We start from the raw sequence: 27,115 nt of genomic DNA, 5'->3' as shown, positions 1-27,115 counted from the left end.
ACGCATGTAGACTGTAGCACTCGTCAAAAGTCGTCAAGTACAACATCTATTTGGTCAGCTGAATTGCAAATTATACATTTTAGACTCCACAGCCTGCTTTGAAATAAGCACAGTTGTTTTTTTTTTCAGGCCGGTGCTTTTAACAGATCCAACATGTCCGTCTGAAGCCGAGCTGGCCTCACGTCAAACGCCGCCGGTTCCCAACACAAGTATACTAATGAGTGCAGACGTGCTCTTGTTCACCTTTTGAAACTGGAAACCTGCATGCTCTGTTGCTGATAAAGTATTTCATCCTTAATCTGTGTCCATGTATGGGCAGCGGCCTGTCTGGAGGTTCATCTGGGATTTCAAACATCTCCGCAGTGCTCCCTCTCTGTCTAATTGAACTTGGCCCGCCATTTCCAGCTGAATTAAGTCTGACGCTGTGGCAATATTTGCCTTTCTCATAACTGATGAACTGAACCCGATAACACAGACTGACTGACAATTACGATCTGGCATTAACCACTGTTGTGAGTCGGACATTATTACTCAGATAATAACTTGGTGCTTTTAGGAGACATTTGTAGCAAAGTCTGTTTTCAAACTGAAGCAGTAAGCGTGCTCCAGCACTGATGATATTGTGACACTCGTGCAGTCTGAGTGCAGGAGATGAGGATGACTGCAACGGCACAAAAGACCCTGGTGGGCACAGACTTGAACACTTACGCGCACATTTCTTTCTCTCATAACCATCCTAATAAAGTTCATAAGTTTCTCAGTAGGTGTCAGAAGGTTGTGTCTGGTTGCTGTGACTCATCCTGCCTGATGTTCGTTACAGTTCTCCGAAGCCGTCTGAGGTTAATGGCACCTTTCATCCAATTACACCAGAACGTTGTGTCAAAAGCTACAGAATATTTTTCTCTTTTCCTGGAATAGCTCCTGTTCAAATAACATGCATTTCGAAAAAAAAAGCAAGCTTAACAAGGCTGCAAGTGCACATTTACCACAATGTGTTTATCACAATTACATTTCTTATCAACTCAACACACAAGTAAGTGTGTTTGTGTCACAGCTCTGCATCAAAAGGAAGCAGGCACGCGCTATAAAAAACACTGAAAGCTCTCATCTATAACAGGAAAGTTATCTGTAACATCACATGCAGCACCGGGCTTAATGTGTCATCTGTGGATAGCTTACAAATACTGAAATGCATTACATCTGTTTCCTGCAGGCTCCTTGACCCGGACGCTGTGTTTATGTCATTATAACACAAGGGTCCGTGTGGAGCTGTTTTTCTGTGTCCACTGAGTATCAGAAACGCCTCCCCAGGGATCAGACGAGGGGAAAACAGAGTGAGCGCAAGAGCTTAAGTGTATTTTTGGAAGACACGTCTCACTTTCACATCACCACAGGCCGACAGCAGATAAAAAAGGGGAAGGAAAGTACAGTTAAGACCAAGGAAAGCTTAAGTCAGAGCTGTCAGTAGCTGAGCTTTGTTCAATATTGGAATAATTTCCGTTAAGAAAATGCAGTTTTTAATTGCTGAAAGCCTGTTAATACAGACATTCTCGACACATTTCAAATTCTGGCACAACATGACTGCACTCTAGTGGTGACGTGTGGGACTACATGATGTCTCATGACTCAATGTAGATGAACAGACTTGATGTTTGTTTATTACAGCAAATGTAGCGATTACAAAACAAGTTTGTCAATGTAACTAAATAGAACATGAAAAATCTTGTTTTTAAGAACAGGTTTTCTTCAGGAGGTCCCTTGTAGGCATTGCTTTTCCTTTGATTTTCTCCAATAATACAAATATCTTCTTTTGTCCATTATGTATTCTTATAATAATAATATAAACTTGTTATGAATGTTATAAAGTTGTTCACAAGGACAAACCAAACAACACAAGGCAGATGAAACAGCGAGAAAATGAAGATAATTTAATTAGAATGTAAAACAATGTACACTACTCAAAACTAGATAGAGATATTAGGATATTTTAGTGTTGCAGTTGATTGTTTAGTCTGTGAGATATCTGAATTTTTTATTTGGGGTTTTGTAAATATTTTTGGTATATATTTATTCAATAGGTCAAGGAAGTTTATAATGTCTTATCACTTTGCTCAACAGGAAATACATGTCTTTGTGTTTTAATGTAACACATTTTTAGGAGGTAATCTCACTCAACGTAGGGTGTTGTAATGCTGTGAACAAAATAAGGCTACACGTTGGAGTCTGAAGGCTGATGGTGAAGTGAAATCATTCACCCAAACACAACTGGACAGAATATTGGGGTACAATGTGTTAAATGTGTGGCAGCAGGTCAATGAATCTGCAGAGCGAGGGATTTCAACTGGCTTCATGTGTAAGAGACTGGACAGACGTGTGTGATCAGGCAAGGCAGGTTTATTTGAATAGCACCATTCAGACACTAGGCAAAAAGAAAATAAAAATTGCATTTGAAGTGCATTTAAAAACAATTCAAGACACAAAACATTGACACAAGTCAAGAAACAGGGAAGTAGGCTAAAATAGAAGTCACAGTGCAGTTCAGAGCCTTAAAAAAATCTTCAGTGAAAGAGAAAGCTAACAAGGAAAAGTAGTTTTGTGTTGCTTACAGAGAAGAGACAACAGCAGGGTGAGCTGGACACTCCTGGACAGCAGGTGGAGACATGTGCTGCTCTGTGATCCTCCACACTACAGAAGAAACTCCACAACAACAACAAAAAACCAGGAAGCGTCACATCTGTGCAGTTGAACCCGTGTGGACCTCATGTCATTTCATTGGATATCATTTTCTCGGTTTCGATTTTTTTTCTGCTCGCTTCCCCTGAGAGTTAGCTTGTCGACATTCCCGTGAAGTCTTAAGAGTGCAATCAAATTCAAAAACCCACCGCTAGGTGCATGTAGCTGGAGAGCACAACAGGGAAATGCCACAAGACCCGAGCAGTCATTGGATCGATCATCCTGTATTTTCTACAAAACACGATGGGGGGTCGCTTTTGTTTCTTTAGCGCTGTGGCGACAACCGTAGGCCTGCTTCGGGCCGTGTTTTAGCCAGCTGGCTGATATCAGCTTAGCGGAGCTGCTCGGTCGTTTTTTGGGTCTCGTACGAGGTTGAATGAGTGAGGCCAAATGGAGGATGTCATCACCCTCAGCTCCGAGTCCGACAGTGACAAAGACGACTCCGATGTGGAGATCGTGGGCTCGTACAGTAACATTAGCAGCGCCGACCCGCTGCCGCTCACCGCCGTGCGGGTGGACGTGAACGCCGTGATGAACGTTAAAGTCCCCACGGTAAGTAAACACACCGTACTGTGAAGGGAGCGTCGACTGTCACACGCACCAGGTGCGACCTGTTGTTTTTGTCTTGGAAGTAGTTTAAAGTTGTGTTTCTGAATTGGTGGAGTAAAAAATCACCAAACTGGTACCAGTGACAGAGACAGACACCGGGAAGTTGATGGCATGACAACGGTATAAGGGGGGTCCTTTTGGTCAAAGGTCATACGTCAAATTTCACCTGTCCAGTGCGTTCCATCTGGACGTTATTTTAAGATTGCAACAGTTATGTCACGTGGCGCGTTTCTGGTGTTGTCTTTTAAAACGAACTGTACGTGACACACTTGTCAAACAAGTCAAAACAAACCAGTTGACCAAACTTTACAGGTCAGAGCAAGAAGGGGTTATTAAGAATAAGTTTTATTATTGTTTTCTTTGTTGTGAGCCTAAAATACTGGATACGTCGACCCAGTGGAGCGACTGTCGGTCATTCTGAGGTTCTGGCAGGTGAGAAACTCACCAGTCAAGCTAGTTTAATCTTAGAGGAGGAGTTAGCAGTCACGACAAATATTAATGAAGCTAACCTTTTAATCTGAATAGAGAGTTGACCAAGTTCAAAGCAAAGTAGAAGAAAAAGTCACATTACTTAGAGTTTTTCATTTACAGCTATCACTTTTCTCAAAGCATTGTAATAATACCATTGAGAAAACTGTCATGCTAGTAGTATATATGGTATATGACAATTTAAAAACCCTGTTGTCCATCATCCAGCAATAGTATACTAATGATAAGTCAATCATGCTTTTCGGTTTGTTTCTCTCAAGATTGCGTTACAGTTTAATAAGACTTTAACAAAGTGTATTCAAGTGACTGCAAACAAAACAATGCAAACTTGAGCTACGGCCTCCTGATTGTGTGCCTCGGCGCACCAGTCAAGCTAGTAAACCTAGACAGAGAGAAAGGAACAAAAAATACCTTATTTCCCAGCTGACCGCTGTCTGCACACAGTTATAATCTTGGATATTTTCATACTTAACGTATTTTGAGATAATAATCCATCAACACTCAATATATCTTGCCTTCACATGTGCATAAAGAGGTTACAAACTTGTTCTCAAAATACAAACATGTTAAACTTTTGGTTATGGTAACAGCCAGGAGATCCATATATTGCATCCCAAACTGCTAGTTAGCACTGCAATCTCCTAGGGAATAAAAATAGAAATAAATATATTATTTTGCCTGAAAGCATTCTTGCTCATTGATTTGCAACAACTTCCACAATGTCCTAATACACTCTGAAATGCAAAAAGGACAGCTCCATATAAAGGTTGTGGTCTAATAGCTGATATACCTGGATACCCTCTCAAGGTTCAGAATATACTGTCATATTTCCCTACTACTTTCCTAGTATGTCAGGACTACTAACAGATATTGGGCACAAGCTTGAAAACTTCCTCTGCTTTAAGCTCACTGGCCGATACAAACAGATAAAAAGGGCTCTTGGTGCTTTTATGGCTACTATAAAAGTAAATAGGTCACTGGGAAACTCATTTGACCTTTTATTAAATAGCTGACCATGTGTCATAATCTACAGCAGAAGGATCACAGCAAACAAATGCTAGTTTGTGTGAGAGTGAGGATTTGAAGACCTATAGACATTAAGAGCATTTAATGACCTATTTTTCTGTTATTTCTTTCGTTTTCTAGCCGTATATCGACCTTACAGATCCAAGATGGATTCTTCCAGAGCTGAAGTTTCGTAAAAGAATACCTTCCCCCTTCCTGCCATTGGTAGACCTGACTGAGAACGAAGTGGCAAATGGGACAAAGCAAGAGACAGAGGATTTGCCACCAGATGGAAGCCAAGTAAATAACAAAAAAGAGTTGAACTCACAGAATAGTCCTTCAAGCGACCCTACTGTTTTTGCACCACAGCCGGACTGTGGTAACCTAAAGACAAAGGAGAGCGATATGGATTCCCAAACACAACCGCCCAACCAGACTGATGAAGAACAATTACAGGAACCTAGTGTGAAATTAAGACGATTGTCTTTTCTTGAATCCCACGTCACAGAACTGAAAACATCAGGTCGCTCTGTTTATCTAACCAAAGATTGCATGCAAATGTCACTGCAACCCAGCCAACTAGATCGCAACAATGAATTTATTAGTAAAGCTGCATTAAATGGTCCTCAAGTGGAGCCTTCGCTGAATGAGTGTCCTCCTAAAGTGATTGAATCTCTTGTTAGACAGGATCAACAAGAGAACAGTAATGAATTCACAAATGAACAGTTAAAAGCAAAGGTATCTCCACATCTACAGAAACCAGCTGACTCTCCCTGCCCAGATAAAGGAAGCTCAGGTGCAACCTCAATGGAGAAGGTCCCTCATGAAGAGGAGAGGGGTGAATTCTGCTCATCCATGCCCATCCCCTCTCCAACATCCCCCCCTTCACCTCAAGATACACCACAGGATTCGTTCCAAAGAGATGTCCTCTGCTCCAACCTGGAACAACCGGAAGGACACCAAGCAGACTCTAGACAAAGCTGTCTCTCGGATTACCCACCCCCCGACTCTCCTACTTCTAGACTGAATCCCTCCGAGCCTTCTGACCTCGACTCTCGGTCCCACAGAAGTCCCACATCTTCTAGCCTTGTGAGCCAAATCGAGCCAACACCCACCTCTGCACATAAACTAGCTGAGAATACGTATGAGTGGCAATCGGACGAGGTTAAGGCTGACGAGGCCTCAAACAGCTCAGATATCCTGCACCGTAGCATTCCTAGAGAATCTCCACTGTCAGTGTTAGAAGCTAAGGATGTGGATGCCGGATCTGGGACCGGGACATATGGTGGCGATCTGGAATTTGACATTCCATTGTCGTCTTTTTTTTGGGAAGAGGAGGGTGAAGAAGTGAACGAAGAAAGCAGATTTGATACAGATTTCAGGGCTGCCAGTAGAGATGACAGGCATTTTGTGTGCCCTGTAGCACTCCGGAAAATGATGTCTGGACCAGCTCAAGCCCTGGTGAGAGACAAATTCTCATTTGATTTCTGTTAAATACTAGGATTAATGTACAGCATTTCTTTTCATATTCATGGTATTTTCTTTTTTTAGATTGAAGAGGAAAATGAAGGCTTTGGAACTCCAGAGGTACTATGTCGTCAGAGCCTGAGCCTGGTGTACAGTACCATCGATGAGAATTACCCAGAGGGCACTTTGCAGCTCCTGTCCGACCTACTACAGCCTGGTTACTATCCCCCCAAAGATATCACCTTCCACCTGCTGCGTGGCATTCTGCTCGACCCGCAGTGTCCTCATCACCTCTGTGTGCAGGCGTTTAATCTCCTGATCAGGACACAAAGGTGAGGAAACCATTGTAATAAGAGCTAATTCTAATGTATTACTTTGTGGCTGCTCTTATTGAAAATCTCCTTTCTGTCCTCTGTTCCATTGTGTCTCACCCGTATCCATCTTTGAATTCAGAGATTAAAGCTGCTTTCTGATTGCAGACACCACATGGCTGATAAAAGCACAGTTCCATGGGACTGGGAGTTGTTGACCTCAGTCATGGCCAATCAGGTACTAGCCCAAGCAGAAAAATGTGTGATGGAGAGGGATGGGTGATAAATTCAGATACCCATTAGTGCTACTGAAAGACACCATATTGAAAGGAATTGTTGTTGTAATATTGTTAAAAGAAATGTATCACTGCATTGTCGCCATTGGTGAAATATATTTAGAAATCTGTCTATCGCTGTCATTCTGCCCTAATATCCAGACATATTTACAGCTGAACATCGTATTTTGTGCTGTCAGTGAAGTGACAGTCTCTATCCGTGCCCCTCTCACTTCCACAGGACCATACAAAGGGACAACTTTGTCAGATCGTGCGCATGCTCATGGAGTACGTCGTGCAAACATTGGAGGATGACTTCCAGGCCAAACTCTCTACCTCTTCTCTTCACAACTCCATTGCTAAGAAAATATTGTCTTGTGATCAGCAGTTCCCTCGCGTCAGGTGGGTTTGATGAACAGGAGCCTGTATGGTTAAGCAAGATTAGAGAGAGATACTGCACACTTTTTGTTTTTAGTTTTTTTTTGCCTGCACAAAGGATCATTCCCACTTACTTGTCTTTTATGAGCACATTCTAGTATGTGTACATGGATAACACATCGTAGATTCTATTCTATTTGTTATAGAATATAACAAATAAATATAATTCTATTTTATTGTTAAAGTGATACTGTTGACGCTTCATGTTTGTTTGTTTGTTTGCCAGGGATGTCATCAAGTGGCTCTTTTCTGCCATTATAAAATCAACAGAGCACGGAGAGAGTATAGAGGCAGCCAGAGAGAGAGATGAACAAATCAGGTGAATTACACAGAAACATATTTTTGGTTGTCAATGGGGAACAAAAAGAAAGGAAGCCTACTCATATGTATGCTGTATCATAACGCATTTTTATTGTCCCCTGTAGAATGGTGTCGATCTTCCAGAGAATGCTGTCCTTGGCTCTGGAGGTGGACCGCTCTCCCGCTCTAACCTCTGCCAAGCTGTCCCAGGAGCTCTTCCATATGCTCATCAGCGGCTTACCTCTACGAGCACAGAGGTGAGGAGCAGATATGAGAAGGAGTAAAATGGGCAAATGTTTCAATTAATCTTTCATTATGATTAAAACTTCTAGTTTTACCTAACACTGGCTTCACCCTTAATGATCTGTAAACAACCTCATCCCAGGAAGGAGCCTGTTAAACCCGGCACCTCTGTTGAGGATGTAGAAGGGAGGAACCGTCACGTTGATGATTGTGTTGAACTTTTAAACAAAATAATATTGAAATGGATGATGTTATTTTTAAATACATCAATCAAGTTATTCATAATAAACCAAAGGCAATATATATCTAATTCTTCTAATGGCACAAACTGCTCCTTTTCCCCAGTTTTCCAAGCTATTATCGACTAATGTGTTTCTGACACCCAGGATGTTGTTGCTCGAGAGCCTGCAGAGCAAGCTGCTGAGATGTAAGCTGGTGGAACATCTGTTGGACTACACCTGCCCAGTGAAAACCTCTCTGCCCATGTCGCTCAGTCTTCTGCTTCACTTCATGAAGAACTGCACTCTTGCACCAGACCACACGGTGAATATCACTCTTGTGTCTTGTTTTTATTTTTATCTCAGCAGCCAATGTTTTGCTCTGCACAGATATAATAGCATTAACTTATCTGATTTATAGTAGATTAATACATTTATCAGAAAAAGATTGTGTAATTAAAATTTAAAGACTGTGACTTCCCACAGAGATATCTTAGATTTTGTTTTGTTTTTTTCAATTTAAAAGTTAAAAGTGAGCCACAACAACTATTAATGCAACTGATCCACGACTGTGTTCTCCAGGATGGTACTGAAATGTGGCAGAGGTGGGAAGAGCTGGTCCATCTCCTCTGGATGTTGCTGCTCAGCTACAACAAAGCAATGAACGGTGAGACATCATTAAATATCAGGACACCGCACAGCAGTGTTTACTGCTACAATCATAAAATAGCCACCTTTAAATTCTCTGACACTGAAGAGAGCAGAGTAGCAGGATAATCAAGGATCTGGGACATGAGGAGAAGGTGGATGACAATTAGAGTGTGTGTACTGAATTTTTCTTTTAAACGTTAAAAGTAATTCTGTTGTCTTTCTGTATTGACAGGAAGGGTAACATTAACAAGTCAAAGCGATGTTGTGGTCAATATCATTTAGTGTAATAGTCAGCAGTTAATATACTTTTGGTATAAGGCCTTGGGAGCTTGTGGTCACTACAGGTCACAGGTAGGTGCAGCTGATCATGTAGCCCTGAAGAGGCACATGCTGCTTCACCTCCGGGAGAAGTTAGTGTTTGCAGGATCGACTTCAAAGCTCTGGCTGAAGTGGCGCTGGTAATTCTCCAGTGTGGCAGCAGAGGTTTAAACAAAATGAAAAAAATCATAACAAGTCTTCTGTCGGAGACAAAGACATAGTAATGACTGTAGCTTCTGCAGCAGTCTACCTCGATGCATTTGTGATTATGCTCAAGTAAGCATCAAGTTTAAGTCAATGCGGACCGGGGTGAAGGTTTGAGTTTAGGCCTGGTTACTGCAAGTCAGTGTAAATGATTTGTTCAGATTTTAATTGTAATTGTCTGATTCTGTAAAATTGCAATGCCACGATATCTGCGGTCTTTTTATGCCCTCCATCTGTCAGTACTGAAAGAAAACAATGATCTGCTTCATGTGATGTTGATGTGAGAAGTGACCGCACATCTTTTCTCTCCATGTCATTATAAATGCACAGTCTTTAAATGCTACTAAACAGGCTGAACATGACGAATAATAATAGATTTTAAGGGAATTTGTTCAATCCTGTCCGTCAAAATGACAGACAACAATAAAGTCTAACGCAACCACTGATTTTTTTTTGAGCCACATTGTTTTGGTTATAAGGTCATCCAGTTTGGGATGTTTGTTTTGGGAGCTTGTAAGAATAAAGAAACACTTATTCTTATTTTACGGAACATTATCAGATGTCTTGTTACTCAACAAATGTAGAAATATATGCTGAGTTGTGATCTTATTAGTGTCCAAACCACCATCTTTACTGATTAGACCATCTTTCCAGTGCTCACTGCCAGGAAGCAGACAGTGTTTGGAGCCTGTGGGAAACCTCAGACTCCAGTGAATGTGCAATATGTGGTGTGATTACCATATGGGATCCTACTGAACTGCTTTATTGGAATCATTTCAGGACAGCAGTAAAAGAAAAGAGGTTGAAGCTGAAGTTCTTTGTTTGAAAAGAACAAACAGGGGCTGGACTCTCTCGATCACCTTGTCAAGTGTCTTTCCCTTTACTCTCTCTATATATAGGTGTATTTTACAGAATAATGTTCTATTAATTATAGTTTATGGAAGATTTGAGCTTTACAAAATATTACAGTGGTGAACTTGCTTATTTTAAAACATTCCTGTCCCTGGTCCCTTCTTTTACGTGTTGCTTTTGTTGACTCAGAGTCACCTGTATTGAGATTTTTCTGTTGTCATTAAATGTTAAATATTTGTGCTGGTCTTTGGAATTAAAGCCGTGATTTAAATATAAGTGATCTCTCATGGAGAATGCCTCAAACAAGTTCAATTAACTTTTTGATTCCCAATGTGACACATCCCTGAATGTAAAAACATTTCAACAACGATTAAGATTGCTTGACTCTCCTCAGCCCACTTTGGTTTACTCCTAACTTCTTACATCTGTTCGTACCCAGGCTATCTTTGCAGTTCAGTCACTGAGCAAACGGGCAGAGCTGGCACCTTGGTCTACAAGCAGGACGATATGGTAACCAAGTCTGCGGTTGTTGAAGCTGTCGAGGCCTTCCTGTCCAGATCTCAGGCTGACATCGGCCAATCCTTACCTCTCCACGTGGAAGGGTCCCTATATTACCTGCAGGATCACCTGCTAGACGTCTGTCAGTGTTGAATAAAAGAAAATAATTCTTTGCTTTTATTTTTTCTTGAATGATTTATAAATCATTACAATAAATTAATATTTAATATTTGTTTGTTTTTGAGTATGAGTTGACTCATACAATCTTTGTAATTTGAATAAAGGCCGTTCCTTGGAGGTTCTTACAAAGTGAAAATGTATATGCACCAGGCTATTCTTAATAAATTATATTTTATAAGTTTTTCTTTGAGTCAAAGTCTTTCTTAGATCTCAACACAGTGCAACCATGATATCAATACTTCGATCGACTACGCATCAGTTTGTGAACTGGTATGTATCTATGCATCATTTCTAAATAAGGGGGACTGAGGGATCCTATCTGTCCATGTCATGACCCATCACTCATCATCTGAAGGATTGTATTTACTCCGGCCTCAACAGCTGGTAGGACCGTCTGCACGCTGACCAATAGGATCGAGCGCTGTTATCGGCAGAGAAAAAAAAAATCCTTACAGTCGCCATGATACAGCAGCGGAAACGGGCGAGAAGTAGCTAGAAAACAAAAGAGAACACGCAGTCGTCCTCGCGATTTGGTATGCTCTTGCAGGTAAAAACGGTATCCTTTCTTGTTCACTTAAACTATTATCGCTTATTTCACCGCAATCCTTCGTAGATGTTCAAAGCAACGCGGCCGTTTTCCGACGCAGGACTTAATTCAGTAGGAAGTCGACCAGCTTCGAATAATTGGGATCTGTTAGCTCTGAGCTAGCAAGCTAACTCGAGCTAAGCTAAACAGCTCGCAAATTGCTCGCAAACCCAGCATTGTGTCGCGCTGTGAGCCCGTTCGCTCAATGTTTATCTCAGCGGTGGTGATTCTCGCCGCTGGAGGCTAGCTAGCGACAGCTAACTAATGCGCTGCTTCGTGGCCTAGTGTTGATGCGCAAGTCGGTGCTTTGCTATTATGTAAACAACAATTGTACACTGTGTTTTAATGTCAGTTTACAGCTTTTGTGCCAGCCCGCTCGGACAGGGCGTTAAAGTCAGCCACTTCCTCATGTCACCAACTTTGCGTGTTCGTTTCACATCTCTGTAGTTAGCAAGCGAGCTAGCGTTAGCTATTTAGCGTTTATGTGTAGTTTGATAGCTACCTATTTAGGTTAAGCTAGGCTAATCAGTTAGCGACAGCGAGAGGAAAACCCGTTTAATCTTAGCTTTAGCTGTTTAAACTCCTTTTTCGAATTGCAATTTCATTATAAACTTTCTGACTGATTGAAGGTTTACACGGTAGTTAAGCGATGAAAATACTGCACCACGTTGGGGTTTTAATGTTGATTGTTATGTAACGTTAACTCCAATCAAATCAAAGCCTTCTTAGCGACCTGTTCAGCTGATAATTGTATCGCTTCATTTACTCTCGACAGCGACGTGTTCCCTTAACTGTGTCCAAATCAGGCTCTTTGTAAGCTGTAAATGCTAAATTCAGTGTAGCTGACAACGCGTGTTACGATACATGTGCTAGCTCATAAGATTTTTCTTAAACAGAATCTAAAGTACATAGAAAAATACAAAATCAAATTGATTTACAATTTAGGAAAATTCGGGACGTGTTTTACTGTTGTTCGTGGATGACATTTTAATCCACGATTGTCTGTGTAGTGTTATAGGAATGCCCAAGGAAAAATATGATCCGCCGGATCCCAGGCGGATGTACACAATTATGTCGAGCGAGGAGGCAGCAAACGGGAAGAAGTCATACTGGGCTGAGCTGGAAATCAGCGGTGAGTATTGTCAGAGAGCTCCTAGTTAAGAAGGTGATGTTCACATGCATTTTGTGAGGTTGTCCAAGAGCTTAATCATGCTAAAATGACCGGATCTTAAGTCTTCAGATGGGACATCTGTGTCCACTGCCTTAGCTCTGCACCTGGCAGTGCCAGAAAGAGCTGCAGCTAATGACTGTTTTCATTATCAATTAATCTGCCAATTACTTTACTGATTAACCGCTTGACCTTTTAAATTGTCTTAAAATAGTCCATCACTGTTCTCCACAGTCCAAGGTGACATTCCTTATGTTGTTTCACCAGCGGTCCGTAACCCAAAGATATTTATGATCTGGGAAAAGTCAAACAAAATGAAAAATGTATCCACATTTTAACCACAACAAGCTGGGACCAATACATCTCAGCCACTACAGCTCACAAATTTAATTATCACACCTGTTGCCAGTTAATTTTGTAATGATTGACTTATTGTTTAAATGACTAATCATTTCAGCTTTAGTCAGAAACTGTGTTTAACAGGATTTAAAATGGGTCACTGTGAAATTCACTTACACCTGAGATGCAACCTGATGGGTGTAAGCCGACAGCTTTAACACGACTTTGTTTGTCTCTGGTCTATTCTATATTTCTTAAAATAATCTAGGCCAAAAACTATGCTCAAGCATCATTTTATCATTGTGAAATCGGTCAACCCATGTTTACATGTTTGCCCCAATGTGCAACAAATTATTTGCAAATGTTTCCTCTGGTGTGAGGGGAGTAATGGTTGAATACTGGGCCTTAATCCTCTGCTGTGTCCTTCTCCCACTGTCCCTGCAGGCCGAGTAAGGAGTCTCAGCACAGCCCTGTGGTCTCTCACCCACCTCACTGCCCTGCACCTCAGTGACAACTCATTGTCACGCATCCCGCCAGACATTGCCAAACTACACAACCTGGTGTACCTGGATCTCTCATCCAATAAGATCAGGAGCCTGCCGGCAGAGCTCGGCAACATGGTGTCTCTCAGGTGGGTGATTTTAGGCTGTTTATGAGCCTCCTAATGGGGTTACCATGGAAGGGAGTAGCTGTCACAGCAGTGGCCTTGAATGTGATTTTGGCACTCGCATGCGCCCCACACGGTTGCCACACCTAATGGCAGTGTGCGTTTTTTATTTAATTATTTTTATTTTTATTTTTTATTTTTTACAAATGGGCAGGTATCTTTTGGATTCAGATTTTGCATTTTTTTTCTTCTCGGCTTTCATTTTTATTCAGGTCCACCTATTGGAATTAACAATCACTAATGTTGACACGTGTGCCATTGACATTGATGATGGCAGCACTGTCGTAAATAATGCTTTTTACGGTAATAAAGATGGTCGTTTCTCAGGAGGGCTGGTTTCTAATGCTCACATTTCACTGTGTCCTCAACAGGGAACTGCTTTTAAATAACAACCAGTTGCGGGTTCTGCCATTTGAATTGGGGAAACTGTTTCAGTTACAAACACTGGGGTTGAAAGGTGAGTGGCTTATCAATGTGTTTTGTAGCCATTCCAGCCTTGAAATCCCATTGTTCTCTTTGCAGTGATTCAGCCAACTTTGCTTTTCTTTCACCAGGAAACCCACTTGCACAAGAAATTATGAGCCTCTACCAGGAACCTGATGGCACGCGAAGACTGCTCAACTACTTGTTAGACAATCTGGCTGGGGCTATCAAACGCAGTGAGTCCCCCTTCTCTCTGGCAGTTGTGCCTCTAACTTTGTTGAAGTCATTGTGTGACATGTGCCTCCATGTAGAACCCATTTGAAATAATCCCCCTCCCCTCTGCTCAGTACCAACAGAGCAGCCCCCAGCTCGGTCATGGATCTCACTCCAAGACCCAGACCGGACATGGCCCTCAGGTAAGAACAACATACATGAAACAAAACCTTGAAATATTGTTGCAGCTGGTATACATATAACTTCCCTGTCAGCTACATTTGTATTTGTTCAGGGATAAAATGAAAGAACCAATAAAGGCGTTAAAAAAAAAAAGCAACTTTAAAGTACAATTCAAGAGTAGTAAGAAGCAGATTAAGTACTGCTGGGCTTAGCCCAGTACCAAAACGTCTGACATTTGCTCTGTAGGACGTGCACACTTCCTGTGGTTAAACCTGAGCTAACCTAACAATTCCAACATTTTTGCAAACTGAGCAGTAGTCCTGTGTTTCTTGTTGGTGGTAACTTTGTTTGGACTGACTCAATACCGTTTACCACTTAATATGATTGCAGTTGTGTTTGTCACAATACTAGAATTTCTAACTTTTATACAATTCCTCGAAAAAATTTATATTCAGCACCAGGCAGACGTTAATAATTATAATTTATTTTATATAGTGCTTTTCAAGGTACTCAAAGACTCTTTGATACAATGCTGAGGGCATCCATTTTTAGATTTTTATTAAAAAATAAATAATACAAAGCTGTACTGTATCTTGAGCACACCAACATCCAAGTTAATTTACTTTTGGCTGAGGTTCAGCAGTGCATTTGTCAACTCACTGCCAGAGAAGTGAATGAAAACACATTTAGTGTTAGTTTAGCACTACTTTAAAATGTATATTAAAACTGTTTATATAGATAAATTCAGAATTGCACAATGCCTCCAAATACTGATGTTTTTGAGTACACTAAATTTCAACAATTCATTGTTCATCAAATTGTATGTCTTATATCAGTTTGTGTGTGTTGTTAAAATCCTGTATTATAGAAACGGCTACATGGAGTTTATCTTCTTTACAAAACATTTCGTAAAATGAATGTTTGCTATTTACAGACAGGAAAAAGAAAACGGCACAGAACCAGAATTTACTTTGGTCGTCAAATTTTAAGATTATTCTACATTTCTAAGATTTGCCCTTTTTTGTGTGTCTCCCCTCAGCACTGTTCTCTGTGATGTGCTACAATGTACTGTGTGATAAGTACGCCACACGACAGCTATATGGCTACTGCCCCTCTTGGGCTCTAAACTGGGAGTACAGGAAAAAAAACATCATGCAGGAGATTATGGGCTGCAATGCAGACATCATCAGTTTGCAGGTGAGAGATGGATGTCAAGAACCTGTATATGTTTTCACTGAAATTATTATAATCTTTTAATGTCAGGGTAGGGCTGCATGTATGGTCAAAAAGTGATATTGCGATTATTTTGACAGATACCTCAATTTCGTTATAATTCATGAATATTGTGGATGATGAGTTTTACATCACAATTTTCATTGTCATTGAAAAACCAGTAAAATCATGCTGATGTGGTATTTCCCACGGTCTCAAACACGTTCAACTACATCTGAAGAACAAGCTTTGTAGGCCAGAGCATCTCTGCAGCACTACAACTTTTCACTAAAACACTGGTTTGTGACACATTTTACGTTTTTATAAAATAATTGCAAATTTGCATATTGCACTTTGTCATATTTAGATTATTTTGTGATTAACTGTGCAGCCCCATGTCAGTGCATAACCATAAAAGTTTAAAATAATGTGAGTTGGGTGGTGGCAGCGGGGACAACTCAATAAAACCAACACCTGGAAAGTTGGCATTAAATGCTCCCTTTTGATCACTGATGTGTGGCCATTTTCTCTTTTTTCTGAAATAGGTCAGAAAGTTTTGTATAATTGCTTCATGAGGTGTGTTGTGGGAGGGTGCTGTTATCTTGGTTGATCTGTATTGTTTGGTTCCTCCATCAGTTTCAATGTGCTTTTGTATCCAGATAGTTGTCTTTCTCTACAGTGAAATCTCATAAAAACTTAAAATAGCATAAAATATTACAAAAAAGAAAATTGATTTTAAATGGATCCATGTCACAAGGAGCAGCGTTAATGTCTCTCTCTTTAAGAACACTGAAGGATCGGTTGCATACAGATGTCTTTGTATTCATCAATGCAGAATTACTCCCCCACATTTGCCTTGATGCTGGTGTTATATCTGCTCTTCTGTTTGTGCAATATTTTTTCAGGCGTGAATATTTTTATTGCTTCACCTCGTGCAAATGGTGTGTGTCATATCAATGAAAACATATCGGACACCTTCTCTTCCCTGTCCTGAATGACATTTTAGTTGTTTTTTTCCGGAAAGGGGCTTTCTGGTATACATACATGACTGACAACTTTTCCTATTGTCCACTCTGATTCACTTTATTATTTTTTTTTGTTTTTGACAACAGGAGGTTGAGACGGAGCAGTACTACAATTTCTTCTTGCCTGAGCTGAAGGAGCAGGGATACGACGGGTTCTTCAGTCCAAAGTCACGAGCCAGGACGATGTCGGAGGTGGATCGTAAACACGTGGACGGCTGTGCAATTTTCTACAAGACAGAAAAGTATGTAGCTACAATACAATTTTGTAACTGTGGCTTGCTGAGCCTTAGTAGGACCTTAAATTACTTGTTTCACATGTTGCAGCTAAACATCCATATCACCAAATCTGGTGAATCTTTATTATGAGTTGATGTGTATGGATGGATGGAGAAGTTTTTCCTTCTACTGGGTATCCAGTTAACAGCTTCGTTACCATAAAAGGTAACATTTTCCTTATTGGATTGCACTGTCATATTGTTGCAAGAGCTGATTAATACAGTTTTTGCGCAACAAAGCTTGCTTCATCAAACAGATGCAATAATTTTGGCTAATTAACTATTATTATCAATTTCATTGTGAGGCTTCCACTCCAGGTCCAATCTGTAACACTGAGAAATATAACCAGTGTTATTTTTAGATTGTGGTGTGTGTGTGTATATTGTGTCTAGTTTGTTGAGGCTTTTATCAGCTGGGTGGAGCTACCACTGCTGACTTGTCCAACCTGTCTGATTACTCAGCAAATGAGAAAGTCGGTGAGGTTTTTATTGTCGCCTTCAGACAGTGATGACATTGAACTCACCGTGGTAAAGAATATGTGTCAAGCTGTCATTATCTATTTGCTCTGCTTTTATGCTTCAATAAGAAACTCTTCATAGTTCGTTTACACTGAAAACAAACCAAGGGTGTGCTTTTGGATCGGATTTTAAAGGGATACTTTCAAATGCGGCACCCATCAGACCGTGACAGTTGTAGGATGTTTTCAACAGAACTTAAAATTAGTTAAAATTACAGAATGTGTCCGTTGTGGTTAGTCACTCCCGAACAGTTCAGTTTTGATTTACTTTAAAGGGTAGCACTTATGAGTGTAGACATTACAGTGTGTTTACAGTTCATGGGGAGTACTACTAGATGCCAAACAAAAAAAAAAGTGTGTCTGAATCATTTTGTGGCTCCAGGAGGAGATGTGTGGAGTCTGCATGAACTTCCTCTAAAGATGTCACTTGAGTCAGTGAGGCTGAAGGACTAAAGGTTAACAAACAATAAAACTCTGGAGGTGTCGGAAAGAAGTGAGTCACCAGCCTACGCCTCATCTCTACTTGAGGCTAGCAGCCCAAGGCTACATTAACCTCTACTACACACACACCTGATTCCTTTACTGAACTGTCGGCACCCAATTTTCATTGTAGGTAATGTAGGTGACTGGTATTGACAGAGAAGAAGGTGTGGGAAAAGAAACTACTCGGTCTGTTTCGAATCAAAACATTATCTTAAGCAATCAGTCTGACCATAGTGTATAAAACGAAGATGAAAAATACAGATCAGTTCACTTTTTAATCTCTTTGATAAGAGACAACAATTGAACTGTTTATTTTATATATGAATTGAATTGATTGAAAATAATCCATCCCAATCAAATCATTGTGAATCTTATGCGTTTCATTAAAGGAAGATGCAAATTTGAGTTGTCACCCCTTCTAATTGGCTATCTTGGTGCATGACTTCACTAATGTGGAAAATAAATGTCATCATCCATGAGCCATTGTGGGAAGAGTGCTCAATTAGAAGTCACCAGACAAATTTCAGCTTGTTATCCCTCATTTATTCCCACAACTGCTCACGCTGCTTCTCTCTCATCTTGCTCTGTTTATCTCCAGGTTCAGCGCGGTGCAGAAACACACAGTGGAGTTCAACCAGCTGGCGATGGCGAACTCCGAGGGCTCAGAGGCTATGCTGAACAGGGTGATGACCAAGGACAACATCGGAGTAGCTGTACTGCTCGAGGTCCGCAAAGAAATGATGGAGGTCTCCTGTGAGTAGACACACGCCCTATTTTATGATTTATGTATTTTTTTATGCATCCAAGTTGGTGATAACCGCGGCTGGAGGCATTATGATTTTGCTCCATTCTTCTGAACATGATGTCTCAAGAACAGTTCGACATTTTCATTTCAAATTTGGCACAAACGTCCACTTGGACCCATGGATAAACTGATTACATTTTGGTGGTCAAAGGTCAAGGTCCCTCTCACCTCACAAAACATATTTTTGACTATTACTCAACAAGTCATATGATTAATTTAATTATCCTTAAATAATCTAATAGGATATAATTATGAAGTAATGATATGTTATACCCAAAAGTTCAAAGGTCATCAACCTGCAAAAAATGTTCTGACCATTATTCATCACTGTAGCTCTGGAACTACAACTTGACTGCTCCTGAGGTATACAGCCACATGGCAGTACTTCCAGTCTTTTAAGATCGACCAGCGCTTCCTGAACAGATGTAGTCCATGGTGCATATATAATAATTGTTCTTAGGGCAGCACATTTAACCTGCCTACTTTACTTTTTCCCCCTCCTCTCAGCTGGAAAGACACTCCACGGCATGGAGAAGCAGCTGATCCTGATCGCAAACGCCCACATGCACTGGGACCCAGAGTACTCTGACGTCAAGCTGGTCCAGACAATGATGTTCCTGTCAGAGGTGAAGAACATAGTGGACAAGGCCACACGCAGCCTCAAGTTGTCCTCCGTCTCTGGTGAGACTAATGCCATTCCACTGGTGCTGTGCGCTGACCTCAACTCCTTGCCCGATTCCGGTAAGTAATGTGAAGCTTTGTCTTGTCTGACCACAGAGATGATATATAATCATTGTTTCTTTGTCTTTCATGGCTGCTTTTGTAGTTTAATTAAAAAAAAAAAAAAAAGGAAATAAGCATAACTCAACCTGCTGACCATTAGTTTTTAAAATATCTTTCTATCAATATCAGTGATATATTATAGTATGTATAGCCCTATTTACAAAGAATGTTTATCTTAAGACCTAATGGGAATGAATGGCTCCCTGACCTTTAGTTTGTGCAGCTGAAAAGATCAGTTGAGGCGTTAAGCAGAAAATTAGTCTTTAAATGATTAATTTTGATAATTGAGTAATTAAAACTCCAAAAACATACCTTCCAGTTCTGCCAAGTTGAATATGAGAGAAGTCTCTCCTGATATGAAATATAAGTTTGTTTTTCGGGGTTTGCATGTTTTTGAGCGCAGGATATTGAGACCAATTAAAGGCCAAGCCATACAATTCTCATTCTACATATATCATTCTTTTGCCTGTTCTTCCGCAATTTAGCTTATGGGACAAAGTATTTTTGAGCCACAGGGCATCACATGATGCTGCAGTTAAAGTTCATCCTACAAAAATTGGCTTCAACTCTGAACCCACCCCCCAGGGGCTTGAGTGAGGGCAGATCCTCCACTAGTAAGAAAATGCCGGATTAAAAACTAAAATTAAAACTGGCTAAAATTAGTTGCCAAATCTACCTGGGTGGTACACACAGATCTATGGTATGGAAGGTGAAAATGTCCTGAAGATTCTTTCAAGCTTTTTCCTGCTTGAATTTTACTGCATCGCTCACATGAGAGGGGAACTTGAATATTACACTTAATATGTTTTGATATTTGTGTTCTTGCAAATACGTCAGAAGAGCACAACATTGCTTCTATACACATGCATGACTTGCAGTTTGATTGAATAACCACATTCATGTTGCAGCTAATACTGCTAACAGTATCCAAAGGTTGTGCCTTAGCCCGTTTAACAGTAGGAACAAACTTGCCTTTGTCTGTCGGGATCTTCAAGTGCCTCTTGACATTTTCTTGTTTCTGATGACTTCTCATCTCTCCACTCTGTTTAGGCGTGGTGGAGTACCTTAGCTCTGGTGGAGTAGACTGCACCCACAAGGACTTCAAGGAGCTTCGTTATAGTGACTGTCTGACCAAATTCAACTGCAACGGCAAGAACAGTTCGTCCAACGGCATGATCACCCACGGCTTCAAGCTGAAGAGCGCTTACGAGAACGGCCTGATGCCTTACACCAACTACACCTTCGACTTCAAGGTGATTGTACTGACGTTTGTGTTTGTTCTGGTTAATGATGTTGCTTGTGTATAAACAGAGGCAGAAATGTATAGTCTGTTAAATAAGAAGCCAGCTTGCACAATTTTACAATAAACACATTTCTGTGAGGATAACTCCCGTCTTATTCTCTCCTCAGGGTGTCATCGACTATATTTTCTACTCCAAGCCTCACCTGAACGTGCTGGGCATCTTGGGCCCCCTGGACCCCCACTGGCTCGTTGAGAACAATGTCAGCGGCTGCCCACATCCCCACATCCCCTCCGACCACTTCTCCCTCTTCGCCCAGCTGGAGCTGCTCCTCTTCAACGTGCCCCCCCAGATCAATGGGCTCCATATGCCTTCACGTAGGTAGTGAGTCCCTGCCACACCACCGGGAGGGGAGCTGCAACCACAGCCCCTCACCCTTTCCAACCCTCCTCCCTCCCACTACCAGCTCTTCTCCTCCGCCACAATGGAGGGGGAAGACTAAAAACACAACCTGTAAAATATTCGTACAGTGAGGTCTGGCCGACAGGGATTTCGTATAATGTTATAGATATTCTATATTTTTCTTTTTTTCTTTCTCTGTTTTTCTTTTTGTTATTTTTTTAACTGCTCGATTCGGTCCTGTTCGTGTATCATTTTGTGTTTTGGACTCCCTTTCCTCCTCAAATCCACCCACCCACCCACTCTGCTTCTGTCTTTCACACTAGAGGGGATGGTAGCTCGTTCAGATTTGTCACATGGGGCACTGTTTGGTTTAAGAGCAAGGGGAAACTTAGAAGTAGCTGAAGGGGATGACTTTCACCTGAGAGAGATCCATAGCTGATGGTCTGCCTGTCTGTCTGTCCTGTATAAATCTGAAACCAGCAAAGACAGCAGACTTGTCAGTCTCAGACCTCCATGATCGGCTTGTGCTTGTTTTCCCCCTGTACTCGGGTCAGCCAGCGTACTTTCTCGGTCTCCCAAGGATGTTTGTCGAGTCGTCGGGTTAGGCGGCGGTTAAGCTTTTAGCTGGTAGTCAAGCGTCCCTGGAGGCGGATGTAGCGCAGCTCGTATAAGGTGAGATTTCCTGCTGTCATTCTGTGGTGCTGAGGCCTTTTTGTGTGGTCATGGCCTCCCGTGGTGCTAAAAGATAGTCTACACCTCTGACCCCGGCCCTGGTACATTAGCTACCAAGACCCACAGATGCCTCAAGAAACAGACGTCCGAGAACTACGTTCACCCTGTTCCACATAGGCGGTATGTTAGTGGTATTTTGTGAAGGAAGATATATGGTGAGAAACTGAGGGCAGCTACCATCCTGTTTCCAGACTGTTTTTCACCCCAGCTTGTATAGTTGTTAGGCTAGTCTTGTGCTTAGGAGCTCATGCGGCCCCACGTACCAACGTTTTGTTGTTTTGTTTGTTTTTTTGCGGGTCAAGGGGCTGAGGGGCAAAGCGATGAGGGGGCTATCACAAATCTTTTTTGTCTTGATCGCTTTTAGGCAGAGAGAGCGAGTAATGGCTGATAACACAGGAGTAAAACCAGCATTCCTCTCACTGTCTGGAGTTGCCATCCAACTCCACACATGCAAGCTTAAACACATAGACACACACAAACAGACACACACATACACACACACACAACACAGGTAATTTGCAGGCAGATCTGTAGCACTGTCTCTGAGGCCAGTAGTGACTTTCCCCAGCCATAAGTTCCATTCACAAAAGCAGTGGTTTTTTCACAAGTGTTTGTACAGAATAGAAAATCTAGACTCAGTCTTTACATGATTGTATATGAACCACAAAAGACCTGTTTTCTGGCGTTTTTTGTACTAAGAGTAAATTATGATCAGATTTGAGAAAAAAGATTGTATTGTAAAATATGGCTAAATTTTTATCCAGTTAATGTTAAGATGAATTGATATTACCAGCTTGTACAAAAGACGTAAGAAGAGGTTGTTCGAGGCGTTCGCTGTCACTACTTTGCACTCCTTAGAGATTAACTGTAATTAATGTATCAGTATTGTTTTATTTTTTTGTATTTTTTTCTCCTCCCCTTTCTCTCTGCTGTTGTATTTGGTTTGCCGGCATATTGCTGCGATTGTAAATAGACACTGAGTAAACTCTGCCTGTTGCTTCTCGCCCATTAACAAAGCCATTGATCCACACTACTGCCATCAGTTCAGACAACAAAAAGGACATGCAAGGATGAGCCGCAGCCCACCAGCGACTACTCCGCATCTGTTCATCTATAGATCTCTCACACACACACACTCCCACTAGTGGCGTGTGACTGATACAACCTCCATAAAAACCCCACATGTACAACAAAAACATCGTGCCTCACTGTAGCAGTTGTCGTCTTGCACTATATTTACACATGACGAACGCCCGAACAACCTTTTCTCCTTTTATTTTTAAATACTGTTGAGACATTTGTGAAGATTTTATGTCCTTTTATTGGGTTTTGTTAATGTTGATTTCCTTTTTTATGAGCTGTGACAATGTTATGATGATGTGTATATCCTTCCTATTCATTGAGCTCTCTAGTAATCAGGTATGCTTTCTCCCCTCTCCTCTAAGGAACATGAGTAGGATGTCTTATCTTTATTGAATCCACACTCCCTGGTTGTTGTTTTTCTTTTTTTTTTTTGCTCTCTCGTTGTACCTTAGCACAGCTCCCCCCCACCCGAAACAGCCCATAGCTCCTTCCCTGGCCATGAATTTTAAATCTCTTTAAGTCTGTCCATCACCCTTCACCCCTCTCTAAAACCTCAGACTTTCCCTGTCCACTATTTCACTCAAGCTGTGTCTCTGAAAACCCCTTCGCTCGACCACTTTGTATAGTTCTCTTACCCTTGTCACTGCAGCTATAGTGCCATCTGTGGACCCCCTACCTCTGTATTGGAAACGGTCGAAGGCCCAATTTGCTCTTGCTTTCGGAGAAACAAGGGAGGAGGGGCACTTAGCTCAGCTATTTCTCTCTGAAAGCCAAGCATGCGTCTCTTTGAATCGAGTTTATTACACCCCAAACAAACCAGTGAAATCTGTCAGAGGCAAGATGATTATTTAAAGCCGACATAAAGATGAGCACTTACTAGATTCAGATGCAGCTCCCCTCACTCCCTGTTCCGTCATATTAGTGAAAAAACATCACATTACTTTAATGTATATGTTGAAATGACATTTTAAAGCAAGAGGGAAGCAAGAAAATAGGATGTATAAGTAAAGTCCTCAGATCAAGGTCTCTTGTCCCTTTTATTCTCTCCCCAAATGTTTGTTTTTAACCTTTTTCTTTTGTTTTTTCAATGAAAACCAATGTGTCCAGTTTGATTATTCTTTTTTTTTTCTGAATGGCATTAGTATTGTAGTAGATTTAAAGGCTAGCTTTTTTTTGTAAAGTGTGAATAAAAGATGTATCTCATGTTTCCTTTCTAAAAAGATATTGAATTGTGTTTGTTGACGTGTAAATCATGAATTCTATGATGGTGTTATGTTTGCGACATTTTGTTTTTACTTTTTTCCTCCATATACTCTTTGTTCCCATCACAAACCAAATCCTCTGTAGGAATCATGATGAGACGTTGTCTTGATGGGTTGATTAGAGGAGTTGAATGTTCTCCATGTAGCCTCGTAGAATGAAGGATTATCCAGAGAAGTACCTGCATCATTGGTATTGGTTAAACAAAAAAAAACTAAAAAAAAACAAACTTTCAGCACAGGGATACTCATTTTTTGCGTTTTCCTTTTTTCTGTGTTACTTATCAGCTTTATTTTGGATGTTTCATGGCACTAGCTGGAGAGTGCTAGTGCCTGTAGGTTTAGGGCAGCAGAGCTGTCTTGGTAGTGGCTGCAGCTCGGTATAGAGAACACTGTTCTGACTGGTGTAAAACGTGTTTGTCAGACTAAGCTAATGACCTGCCGCTGGTCGCTAGACTGGTCCTGTGATGATTTGCAGTACTTCTGGTCATCTCACTCTGTTCTTGTGCATCACAGTGGTTTTAAATCTGTTACACTAGCTAGCTACTATTGATAGTCACTGATTTGACTATGTAGATCTTTTCTGTTGTTGACCCCTCGACTCTTCATTACTCTTCTTGTTAAAACTATGGCTTCTGACTGAAAGTCTGGCAAAATCACGGCGCTGAGTTTATGTCACCCTGTGAGCTTCGGCGAGTGATCACGTTGTTGGCTTTGTACCTTTCCACTGTTGCATTTGTGTTTTTCATAGTTGGCTTGTGTAGGCGTAGAGTGATTTCCCAGGCTGCATCTCTTTGTAACGGTGCACACCAAAGCTGCTTGTAGTTCAGTTCTCTCTTGTAGTTCATAGTCACTTTTTCTTTTCTTTTTTTTTTTTTTTTATCCAAATCATAGTCTTCATGAAATGTTAGGGCTGTAAGGAAAGCAAGGTACTTTTCGTCCTTTTCCTTGAATCACATGAACACGTTGCATCCATATTCGCGCTTAGAGTTTGGTTCCTCATTTTGAATGCACCCTTTTCCAAAAAAAAAAAAAAAAAAGAGAAAACCTTGGCAATAATACCCAGAAACATTCAGACACACTCAGAATAAGTTTTTAAATGTTTTATCTGGAAAATGTAGCTATTTCATCTGTGGTCGTTCGTTTATTTGATTATTTTTTTCCCCTTTTCAACTCTCCGTCTTCAACCCTCTAGACCGTTTTCTTTAATGCTTCTGTTTCTCTCTCTCTCTCATCATCCATCTTGTATATTTGCTCATCTACTCCTCCTCCCTGCCGATCTAGTGGTAGTTGTTCAATGATCAGGATTGTCTATCTGTAGTCGAGCTGAGTACATATATTGATCTGTGTCACTGTGTTTATGCACTGGACCAACTATTGTTTACCATTCATGAAATACCAGCAAAAAAAAGGAAAAAAAAAAAAAGAATAATAACGACAAAAACACTTGCACAATGTTGTAGAATGTCCATTAACCCAGATGAGAAATCAAGGCAGCTGTTTTCAAATCCACACATACTGTTTTAAAAAGAAACTGAATGGTAAACAATGCTTTCTGTTGTACCCCTTAGCCGTCCTCTCGATTCTTTTTGGACTAGTTTTGTTCTTTTTGATTTTATTTTATTTTTTCTGTTTGACTACAGGTTCTTGCTTGTTTCCTTTACACCTACCTATGTATTTTCCTACTTCTGGTTGAAAATAAATTCTATATTATCTGTTTCAAGCTGTGTCACCTCTTATTCTTTTGAAATGGATATTGAAAATAAATTCTATATCTGTTCTCCCTGTATTGCCTCCTTTTGCTTCCTTGTTTATTTTTTCTCTTTCTCATTTTCTTTAAGCGTTCATTTTCTCCAGCCTCTTCCAATGTTGGAGAAATGCTGGGAAAGCAAACCGACTACTAGCTCACATCCCCTCACATTTTTTTTTTTTTACCCAGTAGTGCAGCTTTCCAGAGTGTCGGTATGAGCATTGTGTGGTGGTTTGAAGATCCAAGTGTGTCAAACAGCTGGCGGAGGCTGTGATATGAGGCCCGAGAGTCTGCAGGTTTTTTTTTTTTGTTTTTTTTTAATAATAATTCCAACTCAATTCTGCAGCAGCCCAATTAAATGTGGGTGAGGTGAAAACCTGCACACTCACCGCTCTGTGTGACACAAACTTGTGTGCTAGAGAGGCCGTCTTTGGTTGAGGCCTCCGTGTCAGCCGAGTGCACTCTGCACCCTGAAGGGTCCTTCAGCAGCACACTGAAGCGTTAGTGGCGCCACGGGCGCCGTTTTGTAGCCGAGGCTGACCTTTTGATTTTCGTCCAGGACGGCAAATGAAAACAGAATCTCCCATTGGGGATCAATAAAGTTTAACATTAACATTTAATACCTAAAATAGCCCTTGGGATGACAGCTATGTGCGGTAACGTTCACGGACACACGGTGGAGCCAGAGGATCGCCTCTGAACAGGCACTCAGAGCTGATCCTCGTCCATGTCATCTGCTGAAGGAGTTCCCAGGTCTGAACAAGTCACCGGCGGCTCATAACATCAGCTGAAGGGGAATTTAGAGAGAGCAGGAACAGTGTGAGACAGGAAGTCGACTTTACTTGGAGTGCAGTAATTATACTCAAAGGGTTATCAAATGCCAGGAGAGTGAACAGGACATTTTGTTTGTTCTGAGTGGAGTAAATAAATGTGTTTCTATTGAATCTGAGTGGTGTTTGAAACTTCACCTGAGCAGCGCTGCCATGATCAGATGATCCATTCATCTCTTAGAAGACCAACGTAAGACCAAACTGCCATAGTTTTCATAATTAAGTTGTTTAATAAAATAATTAATGTAATTAATCACGTAGCTACTAATGCCAAACATCCACAGGTTCTAGCTCCTCAACATCATACTACATAAAATACAATTGTGATGCATGCAATTCTTCCCTTT

General features: G+C 41.0%; 2 protein-coding genes across 5 annotated transcripts; both read left to right on the top strand.

Annotated features, from left to right (window-relative positions):
- Positions 1-2,691: 2,691 nt before the first annotated feature.
- simc1 (SUMO interacting motifs containing 1) lies at positions 2,692-10,791 on the top strand. 4 transcript variants are annotated; one of them, XM_030395892.1, is made up of 10 exons: positions 2,692-3,285; positions 4,978-6,297; positions 6,388-6,635; positions 6,783-6,852; positions 7,131-7,291; positions 7,554-7,646; positions 7,753-7,884; positions 8,257-8,413; positions 8,671-8,755; positions 10,553-10,791. In XM_030395892.1, exons 1-10 carry the CDS (start codon positions 3,124-3,126, stop codon positions 10,762-10,764), a joined length of 2,640 nt encoding a protein of 879 aa, XP_030251752.1. In that variant the 5' UTR covers positions 2,692-3,123; the 3' UTR covers positions 10,765-10,791. The 4 variants fall into 4 exon arrangements, with proteins under 4 accessions (XP_030251752.1, XP_030251753.1, XP_030251754.1 ...); XM_030395893.1 differs by lacking the exon at positions 2,692-3,285 and adding an exon at positions 3,340-3,462; XM_030395894.1 differs by lacking the exon at positions 2,692-3,285 and adding an exon at positions 3,590-3,774.
- A 397-nt stretch (positions 10,792-11,188) lies between these two features.
- cnot6a (CCR4-NOT transcription complex, subunit 6a) lies at positions 11,189-25,911 on the top strand. The gene is made up of 12 exons (XM_030395896.1): positions 11,189-11,338; positions 12,388-12,509; positions 13,329-13,515; positions 13,923-14,008; positions 14,106-14,210; positions 14,322-14,390; positions 15,410-15,567; positions 16,695-16,849; positions 18,482-18,636; positions 19,196-19,429; positions 20,522-20,724; positions 20,882-25,911. Exons 2-12 carry the CDS (start codon positions 12,398-12,400, stop codon positions 21,095-21,097), a joined length of 1,680 nt encoding a protein of 559 aa, XP_030251756.1. The 5' UTR covers positions 11,189-11,338; positions 12,388-12,397; the 3' UTR covers positions 21,098-25,911.
- The last annotated feature ends 1,204 nt before the right edge of the window (positions 25,912-27,115 follow it).

The sequence above is a fragment of the Sparus aurata genome, chromosome 18 (genome assembly GCF_900880675.1).
Source record: "Sparus aurata chromosome 18, fSpaAur1.1, whole genome shotgun sequence".
NCBI lineage: Eukaryota > Metazoa > Chordata > Actinopteri > Spariformes > Sparidae > Sparus > Sparus aurata.
This window is presented reverse-complemented; position numbering and strand designations above follow the sequence as displayed.